The sequence below is a fragment of the Odontesthes bonariensis genome, chromosome 16 (assembly GCF_027942865.1).
Source record: "Odontesthes bonariensis isolate fOdoBon6 chromosome 16, fOdoBon6.hap1, whole genome shotgun sequence".
Taxonomy (NCBI): domain Eukaryota; kingdom Metazoa; phylum Chordata; class Actinopteri; order Atheriniformes; family Atherinopsidae; genus Odontesthes; species Odontesthes bonariensis.
In genome coordinates this window covers 10,972,467-10,984,421 of record NC_134521.1, presented here as the reverse complement: position 1 = coordinate 10,984,421, position 11,955 = coordinate 10,972,467, and the positions used below count along the sequence as shown (strand labels likewise).

Below are 11,955 nucleotides of genomic sequence, written 5' to 3'. Positions count from 1 at the left end.
GGTCATCCTGAAAACTTGAACTGAATAACCAAATGAATAATGGGGTAAAATGATTTTTGCTTGGAGTGGTTTGATTTTTATTTGATTATTCAAAGGTGTCATACCCTTGTAATAATGGGCTTTTTGTGAATTAACAAGTTAAGAATTATAGGATTTTTTTCTTTACTTTATTTAGATCTTTATTTAGATCTTTGTCCTACTTCTTTCTATAGTAACTTTTCTTAAAGACTTGCAATTGAGCTTTGTTTGCATAAAGTCGTAAAGTTGCATAAAGTTCCCCAAATAAAAAAGAGACCATGATTAAATCACGACAGAAGCTTTCTCTTTACATAGCCTACAAAGAACACAAAAAGGTGTGGCAAAAAAACAGGTGGGCATCATTTATACAATATTTCTTCTTGTGTTCACAGTATACATCTCAGGAAGGTCTTTTTTATGTAATGTTAGATAGAAATTAAGATTAATGGTAAAAATCAAGATCGCAGTTTAGCCAAATTTACCCTGAGACTCAAAAGTGTCTTTTCCAAGCAGCACCCACCTGCTTTGTTTTCCATTAATAAGCCCGTTGCCAGGAACGCAACGGCCGTTGCTAGGCCAAGGACCCCTGCCTTTGTGTTGCCCATAGAAAAGCCAGCTTTGACTTTTGACATTACATTGTAAAATAACGATTAAATAAAGTCTTTGGTGTGAATATAATCTACTCAAATTCAACACTTGTAATAACTACTGAATAAAGAGGTATGATAAATCAAATTAAATGTGTCTTTTGTTACTTTGTGAATTGGCAGTTAGAAATGTTAGCTTCGTCGTGTTTTTTTAGTTAACTGAAAAAAAGTAAGACAGACAGTGGCAGTTCACACTAATGAACTTCTGCGCTTCTCAAAAGTAGCAAAATCCTTGTCTTTACTTATTTTAGCAGCAATTTGTGACTTGATAAGTTAAAGGAAATGCAAGCGCCTTTTGTATTTACTCACAAGGACTAAAACAACGTTACGTCTCAAAGTTACCGATGCTAACACCTTCGAAGTTCAGTTTAAGTCGGTTGCACCGTTAGCTTACAGCCTTCGGGATGAACTCGTATCATGTGTTAGAGCTGGTGGGAGAGGGCTCCTTTGGCCGAGTTTATAAAGGACGGAAAAGATTCACTGGCCAGGTAAAGTTTGCCAGGAGCCTAGTTTGGTTTCCTGTCTGTTTATCTACATCTTCTGACCGTCTGTAAATGTCTGTAATTAGGTGGTGGCTTTAAAGTTCATGCCCAAAGTTGGTCGGTCTGAAAAGGAGCTCCGAGGTCTGAAGAGGGAGATAGAGATTATGAGGGATCTCCAACATCCTAATATTGTCCAGCTCTTTGACAGCTTTGAGACTGAAACTGAGGTTTGTTTATAGTCATCTGTTTAAACAGAAATTAGTTTACAAAAAAGTGGCTATTATCATGATTTCATATTCAAAACCCATTATCTGTTCATCTGATTGCATAATGCCTTGGACATACTGTGCCTCCTTGTGTTTTTGTAACAGGTTGTAGTTGTAACTGAGTACGCAGAGGGCCAGTTGTTCCAGATTCTGGAGGATGATGGGAACTTGCCAGAAAGCCAGGTATCCACTATTACTGAACAGCTTTTCCAAATGTTAGATTTACCCTGACGACCGGTGCATGATTTTCATTTCCTCTCCTTTTCCAAGGTGAGTGAGATTGCCTGCCAGCTCGTCTCCGCTCTGTATTATTTACACTCCCATCGCATTCTTCATCGTGACATGAAACCACAAAATATCCTTTTAGGAAAAAGTGGTGTGGTGAAACTGTGTGACTTTGGGTATGTTTACGTTGATTGTTTTAAATAAAAAATGTCTACCCTTAAAGACTTAATCAAAGCTTTAATTAGGTGAAATCTCACTATAGGTTTGCCAGAGCCATGAGCGTCTCCACCTTGGTCCTGACTTCTATCAAAGGAACACCACTGTACATGTCTCCTGAACTGGTGGAGGAGAAGCCCTACGACCACACTGCTGATCTCTGGTCTCTGGGCTGCATCCTTTATGAACTCCACACGGGGGCGCCTCCATTCTATACTAACTCCATTTTCCACCTGGTGCAGCTCATTGTGAGAGACCAGGTCAAGTGGCCAGACACCATGAGCAACACTTGCATGGTACAGTACAGTTGAAGTCCAATCGTGTTGTGCTATGAATGGGTCAAAGTCACAATCTTTATATGAAGTTGAGATTTTTAATAAGGCTTCTGTTATATTTCTTTCTCTTTAAGATGTCTACAGGCCTGATGGGTTAATAGACATAAAGCATTCAGTGTTTTGGGTGTATTATAACCTTAATAATTATATATTTTTCTTCACAGAGTTTCCTGAAAGGTTTATTGACTAAAGACCCTCAGAAGCGGTTGTCGTGGCCTGACCTCCTGCACCATCCCTTTGTTGCTGATGGTGTTTTAGGTGATTCGTAGAACTCCTAACTATGATGGAAAATGTAACTTGTCTTTCTTCTGTTTGAAATTATTTTAATGTCTGATTAATCCATTTTATTCCTGTAATGTTGTGTTGGCAGTGCTGTCAGACACAAACGTCTTCAGCCCTCTGACGGTCACACCCAGCCCAGATGTGATGGCCCTAAAACTTCAGCAGGTGGCAGAAAAGTCTGTACCGGCGTCTGGGGAGAGCAAACTGCTGCGAAAGGTCCGGGAGCAGAGGGAGAACAAAAGGAAATCAGTTGCCAGTGAGAGTGCAAAAGTGAGTCATTGATTTGTTTTTGCATTTAAAAGATTTCTTTAAAAGTCATGGAGGAGCTTTAACCTGACTGGTGGACATTAACAGAAAAAGGATGGAAAGGAACGGGCAAACTCTGCTGTGGCATCAGCGTCGCCTAATGTGTGCGCCCCCAAGCCTCCTTCCAGCCATCTCTCCGACGCCTCGGGTCAGGTGGTCACCAGAGCTGCCAGTAAGAGCACCGACTGGAAGATTCAAGCTTCCATGAGATCACAAAAAAGGCGGGTTTTTTAGAATAAAGATGAAGCCTATGCTACTAAAACATGCAGAGATTCCTGCTTGTATTTATAGGAACTTTCTCTTCAGGGGTCAGATCAGCATAGACTTCGAACAGGAGTTTCCTTCTGTAGAGGTCGGGCCGCGGCTGGTGCGGAGATGCAGTGAAGACGCACTGCACAGGCAGGTCAGTGACGGCTGCCTCTTCCATCGATAAAAAGAGATGCTGGAAATATTACACATGTATATTGCACAGAGGATCTGTGCCAGGCTCTATCTGTCATTTGTTGTTCTGTCAGGATGTTGACGATGAGGACTATTGGACGACTCTGGCTCACGACTCAGATCCAAGCAGGCTACAGAAAGGGCAGCTAAACTACCGTCATATTGTATCCCAAATTAAATCCAAGATAACGGCATTTCGAGCTCAGGTAACAAGATACATTTTCAACTGGGTGGGAAAAAAAAGGTTCTTGTTTAAAACAGTTGTTCAGGTTTTCTTTGGTTTCCTCAGTTAACAGGGAGCGTCGTGGACGCAGCACAGCAGGTTCAGCAGCCACTGCGGGTCCTGCGTAACCTGATACTCACGCCTGACCAGGAGAAGTTTGTCCACATCAGCCATGAACTCCAACTGCCAGGGCTCCTCTTTGACCTAATTCACGATTCTGTGGAGAATTCTGACTTCATCGAGGTTATTTCCTCTGTAATGGAACAATACCCAGCAGTGCACTACTTCTGCAACAGTATCGCTGACTTTTCTTTCTTTTCTTTCTTTCTTTTTTCTCTCCCGCTCAGCAACCTTGGAGTGTCGCCGTCCTTGGAGACATGATGACAGTGCTCCTGATCTACTGGGAAAAGCACCGTGACTGGGTGGAACGAGCACCTCGGTGTGATTTCCGGCCCCTGTTGCAGCAGAATTAGTTTGTTTGCTGAATACAGATTTTTATTCATCATCTGCTCTCATCCTGTAGATTGGAAGAGTTAACCAAACCCTTCGTCTCAATTCTCAGTCAACCAAATCTCACTGCTTTGGCTGTAAGTACCACCTGAGTTTCATGTTTTTATCATTCTTTACCTGATATATAATTTGTTTGCGGTGCAATAATCTGTCGATATTTATCGTCTTTTCTTTTAGCCTCTCACCGCCTCCATTTTGTCTCTCTTCACACAACACGTCGATGTTTTAGTTGATCTGGAAAATTTAACTTCCTTGCTGAAAACTCTTCCCTTGGACTCATGTGAGGTACTGAAGTTGTACACTTTTGTATTTTCTGTTCGTTTAATAAACTTTTACAGTGATTTTTCAGTTTTTTCTCTCACTCCGTCAGCCACAGATTGCACCACCCGCTGGTTGGGGACTCTTTGATGGCCTTCTCTCTTTACTCCTACACACACTCTCTGAGGTTAGATGGCAGCTAAAATGTGATTAAATATTTGCTTCACTGGATTTCAGAGGCAGACCCCACCTAATGTCTGTGCTCCACCTGTTTGCTCCTTCAACAGCATCCAAATGCCCCGGTATCATCTTCTTCTTCTTTAGATTCGATTATGTTTGTGGATCTGTGGGAAAGGATTGCTACCTCACTAGCCAGTGCAACACCAAACTTGGACTTTTGCTCAGCAAATGGTAAAACTACACATCCAGTAAATCTTTTTTAGCACTTAGATGATGAATTAAAAGATGACCCCTCCTCTATTTCAGGGATGTACTCCCTTCTGTCTATTGTGCTGCTTGTCTTCACCAAGAATCCTTACTCGTGCATCCCTTTGTTTACTGAGAACGGATCAAAATGTGTATACTCACTTGGCCGGCTTCTGGGCACCGACTGGTTAGTGTTCAGCCGTCTTTTTCTATCACAAATCTTCAAGCAGCACAGAGCTAACATCGTGTTTTACACCTTACAGTCTTGACTTGCTTGCCAAAGACTCGGAGAGAGATGATGTGGAGCTGAGTCACGACAGCCTTTCCTCGTTGAGCTGCCTTCTGTTATGTTTTCCATTTGCCTTGGACCTGCCTTCACAGTCCAAGTCCTCAGTTCTGCAGTTGTATGACAGCTGTGGCGTCGTCTCAAGCCTCCTGCAGGTTTGGGCCCTCTCACACTGAGACATGATTCTCTGATGCAACACAGGATAACTCTTGTCTGGCATGCAGTGCTGTACACATTAATGTCTTTGTGCCCGTGTCTTTTTGTTGCTGGCTGTTTGATAAAGTGTCTGAGTCTAAAGTCGTCAGTGGTGTTTCTGTCTTTCATGCTTTGGCAGGTGATTCAGACTCTTCCTCCTCCACTACTCGAGCTGCCTCTCTCCCTGCTGAGCCGATTGTTGTTGTGCGATCCGGTGCGCTCCGTTTCCCACCTCAGAGAAGCTGATGCTGGCTTCTTTTCATCACCTCAGGACTGCCGGCCCTCTGCCACAGCCCATCGGACTCCTTTAAGCAGAACTGCCAGCTCTCTCCTCTCAGACCTGCTCCAGCTGGATGTGCTGTGGGACTCTGCTGTGGAGCTGCTAACTCTGTTGGACCAAGTCGCCCGCTGCCGCCCTCAGCCACATGTGGAAGTGTCGGTGCTGCGTCAGGCTCTGACTCACCCTTATGACCAGATCAGGGCTGCCACATGCAGACTTCTGGGAAATTTAGTTCCATTCTGGCTAACGGATACACTACAACCGGATTTATTCAAAGGCACGATCGACTGTCTGCATGATCCCTGTGTGCCGGTCCGGCGGATGGCATGCAGGGCGGTTGGGAACTGGCTGGGCTACACTGCAGCAGTGGCAGAGTTCACAGGGAGCAGGTCCGTTGGAGACGGCACCGAGAGAATAAACAAAGAGAATAAACAAAACAAACACGTGGGTTCACACATTGAGGCAGGAGCTTATTGGTCAACAGTCATGGAGCAGAAGGTGGATGATGAGGATCAGAGGAGATGGACAAAGGAGGCCCTGAGGTCAGCGGCCATGCTGGCGTGTCTGCTCACTGACCCCGATGCCCTCATACGCCGCCACTGCTGCGCAGCGCTGGGAAATCTGGTGAAGGTTGATGGTGCTGTGTCTCTGCTGTTGGAGGAAGATGTGTCCGGCTTACTTCTGAGAGCCGCATGCACCGATTCCCATAATGCAGTGAGACAGGCTGCCGTAGCAACTCTGAGGCTGCACAGCCAGCAGGAAGAAATACGTAAGGTATAATAAGGCAAATGATAATTCTGTCATTTTTAAAGGTCGTATCACCTTTGGCTTCATCTCAACCTTATATACTTTATTACATATTATCCAGTTAAGTCACATTTCTTTACATCTCTTTGAAGGCGCTGATTTCTCTTGACGCCAGCGAGAAACTTTTTCAGGCTTCACGAGACGCTCCTCCACAATGTGACTATCAGCAGCTTATTGGACACCTGGAGGTGACTCCAGTTCACCTGAAGTCATAGAAGACGGAAGTCTCTTCGTACTGGATCGGCTGGATGTTGAAGAACTGCATCATCGTATCTCCTGATGATTTGAATCATTAGATTATTTTTTTTACAACTTTTAAAAACTTTAAATGTGGCGTGGTGTGTAATCTCAAGACACCAGTAACATTAAAATAAACATTTTCATTGTTAGAGAAATTAATTTCTCTTTTTCACTTCTGAAAATAAACTTTCTTACTTGCAGTTAAAGTAAAGAATAGTATTTGTAAGAAGAGGAATTCTATGTTGTAGCAGCAAAGGTTGTAGTCTTTTATACTGTGTTTAATGGTTTCTTTCTTTTTTTTAAATCTAAATCCAGACTGACAGTGTATTTTAAAGGCCTTTAAATAAACGTGTGAATTACCTGAAAATGAAATTTATTGCATTTATCCACCTGCCCGTCCGCGGTGTAGACGAAGAAGACGCATTTTTTGATGGTTTGACGACGATTTAACTGTTCGTCGCGTTTAGTTTATATCACTTCAGATGCATTTTGCGTCATGAAATCGACACAAAGAAGGAGAGATAATTGATAGATGTCCATTACTCGGTGATGTGATGTCTGTTCCTTTCCGCGGCATTAAGGAAAGAAGCGCTTCCGGCCAGCGTCCATCAGGCCCCGCAGGTTTGAACCTCTTACCTACAAATGACGGATTTCTTATATTGTGATGGGAAAAGCTCGTGTTTCATGCTGTAGTAAAAAGAAAAAAGAAACTAAAGTTCCAGTTAATTCCCGAAGTCGGAATGAAACCCTCCGACAAACAGCGGGCCAAGGTACCGACGCACTTTATTTTGAATGGAAACAAGTTTACACCACACAAAAAGAAATACGCATATGTGAACAAACCTTGAAATTACAAAGCGTTATAATGTGGTTCACATTTTCTTTTTTTTTTTTTTTGGTTTAAAAGATTGTAGTTGATAGTTCACCGCAGGGGACGTTTTAAAACCCCCAAACAGACTATAAATACATGAACATAAATCTGTCTTAAAAGAAACGTGAACAAAAACAGCTGGTGCTTCCTTAAATAAGATACAAATGAATTAATGAAAATAAATAAAAGTCTGATAAGATTTTAATTTTGTAGAAAGAACAGGCTAACACACTCAACTCCCTGAACATATAAAAGTTATTATAAATTAGTGCAGATCAGCCAGAGGCCTATAAAACTTATTGCCTGAACAAGCAGTTTAGAGAAACAACGTATTTCTATTTCAGAGAGAGCACGTACATTTATGAAAAGGCATGCAGGGGGAGACACTAAAACACCACTAGGTACAATATTTGCACGTATGGGAAACCCATTTCTTTACACCAGTGACACGTGAGATGAAGGACGGAGGAGCTTCAAGTCTGTTATCACCCATGATCGTCTACAGATGTCTGCAGAACAGGAGGATAAACTGTGTATCCTGAGCTGTAAAACAGATTGTGTAAGCTGCAAGAGAGGAAAACTGCACAACAAAATGTGAGTTTGCTTCAAAAACAGCAGAAAGGACGCGTTTATCTTTTGGTCAGAGGATACATTGGACATCATTTGCAAAAACTGCTAAAAAAAAAATATTGCAGCGGTTTGTTCAATCGAAGGAAAAATGAAGATATTTTCATTTCTTAAAAAAAGCAAAAGCTAATTACAAAACAAGGAAAAATACAAATATCCTAATTTATTTCAAATCTGTGGTCAATTAAATGTATTTCTATAAAACTTTTTGGAACAATATCATGAAAATGAATAATTTTTGTGGTTCTAATTCTAATATTTAAATTAAAATATTCACGCCGATCCACAATAATTGCCGATAAAGGAAGGCTGGAAATTATCATTGAAAAGTATTTAATTTGAAAAATGAAACAATGACACCAACAACACATTTGATGAGTCCAACTATTGACAAATGTCTTACGGCAATATCAAGTTGTTGTTTTTTTTAAATGAAAGAGAAATAAAAGAAATTCGGTTTTATTGCTGACATCAATTTCAATTGTAAGGCTAATAGAAATATATAACCTGCTCCGTGAACTACACGACCTCCTCAGAAATATACCTACTTCCAGCAGTAGTCACCAGGTGGAGGATCTATTAGAAATGATTGTCAGTTAAAGCATCGCAATGCCACAGTGAAGGCTCAAGTGATTAGAGTGCGAAAGGTCATGGAAGCATGGGGTAGTGTTGATTTAAAATGTAGAAAATAATTCACATTAACAAAGCATGCATTTGTCTCCTTGCCCCTACCCCCCCCAAAAAAAGCAAACTTTCAGCTCTTAACAAACGTAAAGACACATTTTCCGAGTTATTTCAGTGTACTTGCAGGAGTGTGGTGTTACGCTGTCGTGTCCTGCTTCAGCCTTTGGCTGCGGGCCTTGTAAACTTCAATCAGCAGGTCTTTAACGTACTGGATTTCACGTTCTACCGACTCTGCTTTGTCTCGGAGCTCTCGGTTCCTCCCCTCAAGGCAATGCAGTTGTTCCTCCAAAGAATCTATCTCCGCTCTTTTTCGCTGGCGATACCTAGGTTAGGCAAAGCAAAGACTCTGTGAAGACATTTACTTTTTGGAAATCACGACAAAGCTTATTTTCCTCGGGCAGAAATGACAGTTTACCTATGAGCGGCGGTTTTGTTCTGATCTCTTTTCTTCTGTTTCCGCTGCCCGCCTTCCTGTGGTACCATCTCCTCTTCGTATTTTAGGGCACAGTGGTCTTCTTTCAGCCTGCATGCTTGTGTGTGCCCTGAAGACTCCAGGTTCAGACTCTCCCTAGCCATCAAAAAACACTCTGGGGCCTGATCCTCTAGGTAGCCACAGTGTAAATTGGGTTGAACTATTTGTAGACCCTCGGTCTTCACCTGCTCATTGATTGTCCCTAAGAAGCCATGATAGGCCTCAGACTGTGATGCTGCTGGAACGTAACAACCTTCACTGCTCTGAGTTTTCCAAGAAACGCTGGCTTTTGTCACCTCCATGTTAGTTTTGATGCTGCTCAGCATCTCGTCGTTGGCAGAGCCTCCGCTGACCTCGCTCATGCCATACATCAACACATCATCTTTCTTATGTGCGACATCGAGTGACCCACCAAAGCCAAACCCACCGCCGCCAACCTTCGCACCACTTATCACATCTTGAGTAAAACGGCAGTTTTTCTCCTCTTTGGGTAAGCCGGCACATCGTCTAACCTCGATTGCACTTCCCAGACAGTAGCTTTTCCCTACCAGATGGTCATCGTCTACGCAGCCGTAGTTACCTGTTAGGGTCACGGCCGAGTTACCTGAGTTACTTCCTTTGGAATTCAGCAAACTGTTGTCATAGCCTTCACTAAACCTCACACCATCAAGAACCCTTTTCCTACCACACCCAGTGGGGCGACTGCAGCTGTACGGGGCGTGTCTCGGGATTTTGGCTCGCCCAGTGGGCCCGCCACAGATGCTCAGCAGGTCCAATTCTCCGGTTGCCAGGGTAACAAGGAGTTGGTTGGGTTCCGATTGGTTGGATGTGGAGTACGATGCGTATGGCAGCTGACTGAATGGCTGAGGACCCGCCGGCAGCAGACCCCTGTCGCATTTTCCCAGCCTCGGCCCTTTCTCTGGCAGTGGTTCAGACAGGAAGTAGTCCTCCAGTTGGGCAAGTTCCTCTTGCAGCAGAGAGGTCATGACCTCCAAGTCGGAGGGCACCTGAATATCATTCTGAAGGGGCGACGGGGGAATGGAGGGATTGGTGGAGGAGGGAGGGGAAGGAGGGTTTGGGAGGTACGAAGAGAAATCCACTTCTTCCGTCATCCAGTCAGTGAGACCATCACCTATCGAGGAGGGGAAAAAACTGCGTTCGTTACAAGCTGTCGGGTGGAGGAAAACGTTACGGCTAGAAAATAACAGCCATGCAGGTATGAAAAATATGTTCCCAGCAGTGCAGGCAGTGGTTGCCTAAAAGCATAATCCGATCGCATGAAGTAAACCGTTTGTTAAAATAAGTTGGCCAGAGTCAGAAACATAGACGTAGCTAGTTTTTTACTTACTGTTCAAGAAGGACGAATGTGCTGCAGTGCCGAGCCCACCTGAAATGAGGAAAAATATAAAAAAACGTTCTCGCTGCAACTCACCAATTAAGTGCTGACTCTCCTCTGACACCTCCCCCCTGCACCCCTGTGATTGGCTGTGGTTAGCCTGTGGGTGAGAGAGAGCGAGGGGGTCTGCCGGGCAGACACGAAGACTCTTCCAAACATGAGCTGATGTTGCCATCATTTTGTCTGTTGGTGCTTTGATTCAGTCCAAGTCCGAGCATATGCTGAGAGAGAGCGGGGTCTGACAGATGGGCCACAGAGAGCAGGGCAGGGTGAGCATAATGAAACCTGGAGGGTAAACAGAGACAGGGATCAGAGACGAGCGCCACTTACAAAGATGCAGCTTTGTCAGACGGAGTAAACAAGATATCTGTCTGTCTGCGCTGCCCTCAGCAACTGATTTCAACGTGGTTCAGGGTTTTCGTGAGAGGAAACAACGGTGAAATGACGTCCAAGTTCTTGTGAGAGTCATGTTTATATTCACAATACACCATTTGTCCTCACACACACGCAGCTGCACAACAAATGCCACCTACTGATGCTCCAAAAAAACCCAAACAACCCTCTGGTCCGGGGCAGTCTGCAGAGACGGAGGAAACTGTGTCCTCTGAGCTTTTAACTGCCTCAAAGCAAAATGCGCTTCACATCCTCAAAACACGTGGGACCCACAGTGACGCTGTCAAGGGCCCAACTGTTGACTCCACAGTAACTCTCTCAAGTGAGAGGCGCCCTGATCAGCTTCTTCTAATCCATGCTCCCTTTTAATTAATCACCACTGTTTGATCACTTCAGCTGTTTGGATAACAATGAGAACATACAGGACCTCAGCAGGAGACCCTTACTGCTTTCATACATTGGTGCAGCATTATTTGATCATTTCACAACTCTCACAATCTTGAGCAAAATCATTTAAAATAACACAAACTGAAACTGCCATACATGTGGCATATCTCAAGTTTATGATAAATAGGTTGAGGCTATTTATTTACACAATATGCTGTTTAATATCCAAATAACAACGAATTCTCAAAGTTACACTGACAACCCTGGAGCAGGCATCGTTAGATAAATAGAAGCCAAAACACACATCATGATCCTAACAGCATTAACTGAAGGAAGACTAATGTAACCCAGTGAATGAACGGAACTGTCTCATCTGAAGCTATTCGTTACATACATGTTACAACACGGCTGTTAAGGATGCTGAGTACAGACAGAGTTTGACTTACTCCATTCTTGCAGAAAAACTGTAGAGCACTTGGGGGTGCGTTGCTAAAGCAAAGCACGGTTTCTTTTCAGGTCCAAAAACTTGACGGAATCAGAGAGCCATAATTCTGCTCCGAACACCCGGGACAACGCAGGAGAATGAGATGCTGCTTTGTTGTGGTCGACCTGTAAACTGAGGAGCAGCTTAATTGAGACAAAGCATCAGTTCATTCACACCTAGCAACCAACCGCGTCACCG

General features: G+C 43.5%; 2 protein-coding genes across 3 annotated transcripts; one reads left to right on the top strand and one right to left on the bottom strand.

Moving 5' to 3' along the window:
• The first annotated feature begins 861 nt into the window (after positions 1 to 861).
• Positions 862 to 6,789, top strand: stk36 (serine/threonine kinase 36 (fused homolog, Drosophila)). Of its 2 annotated transcripts, none has more exons than XM_075487164.1 (20): positions 862 to 1,153; positions 1,234 to 1,374; positions 1,519 to 1,596; positions 1,684 to 1,814; positions 1,901 to 2,150; positions 2,354 to 2,447; positions 2,560 to 2,741; positions 2,826 to 2,998; positions 3,084 to 3,180; positions 3,293 to 3,424; positions 3,508 to 3,684; positions 3,789 to 3,880; positions 3,965 to 4,028; positions 4,129 to 4,236; positions 4,328 to 4,396; positions 4,497 to 4,620; positions 4,696 to 4,822; positions 4,899 to 5,076; positions 5,256 to 6,170; positions 6,296 to 6,789. In XM_075487164.1, the coding sequence occupies exons 1-20, from the start codon at positions 1,070 to 1,072 to the stop codon at positions 6,416 to 6,418; spliced, it is 3,339 nt and encodes a 1,112-aa protein (XP_075343279.1). In that variant the 5' UTR covers positions 862 to 1,069; the 3' UTR covers positions 6,419 to 6,789. The 2 variants fall into 2 exon arrangements, with proteins under 2 accessions (XP_075343279.1, XP_075343278.1); XM_075487163.1 differs by having other exon boundaries at positions 4,322 to 4,396.
• A 420-nt stretch (positions 6,790 to 7,209) lies between these two features.
• Positions 7,210 to 11,955, bottom strand: atf5a (activating transcription factor 5a). Its single transcript, XM_075487829.1, has 4 exons — positions 11,720 to 11,955; positions 10,530 to 10,778; positions 9,041 to 10,229; positions 7,210 to 8,948 (listed from the first exon to the last, which is right to left on the bottom strand). The coding sequence occupies exons 2-4, from the start codon at positions 10,669 to 10,671 to the stop codon at positions 8,762 to 8,764; spliced, it is 1,518 nt and encodes a 505-aa protein (XP_075343944.1). The 5' UTR covers positions 10,672 to 10,778; positions 11,720 to 11,955; the 3' UTR covers positions 7,210 to 8,761.

What these genes read in the sequence shown, in the direction of transcription:
- atf5a (XM_075487829.1), bottom strand. Translation starts at nt 10,671, where the DNA reads ATGATGGCAACATCAGCTCATGTTTGGAAGAGTCTTCGTGTCTGCCCG. An exon ending in GGAGAGTCAGCACTTAATTG is followed by an intron (nt 10,230 to 10,529) that starts GTGAGTTGCAGC and finishes CCTCCTCGATAG; the next exon opens with GTGATGGTCTCACTGACTGG. An exon ending in AACAAAACCGCCGCTCATAG is followed by an intron (nt 8,949 to 9,040) that starts GTAAACTGTCAT and finishes TGCCTAACCTAG; the next exon opens with GTATCGCCAGCGAAAAAGAG.
- stk36 (XM_075487163.1), top strand. Translation starts at nt 1,070, where the DNA reads ATGAACTCGTATCATGTGTTAGAGCTGGTGGGAGAGGGCTCCTTTGGC. An exon ending in CCATGAGCAACACTTGCATG is followed by an intron (nt 2,151 to 2,353) that starts GTACAGTACAGT and finishes TTTTCTTCACAG; the next exon opens with AGTTTCCTGAAAGGTTTATT. An exon ending in TTGCCAGTGAGAGTGCAAAA is followed by an intron (nt 2,742 to 2,825) that starts GTGAGTCATTGA and finishes GGACATTAACAG; the next exon opens with AAAAAGGATGGAAAGGAACG.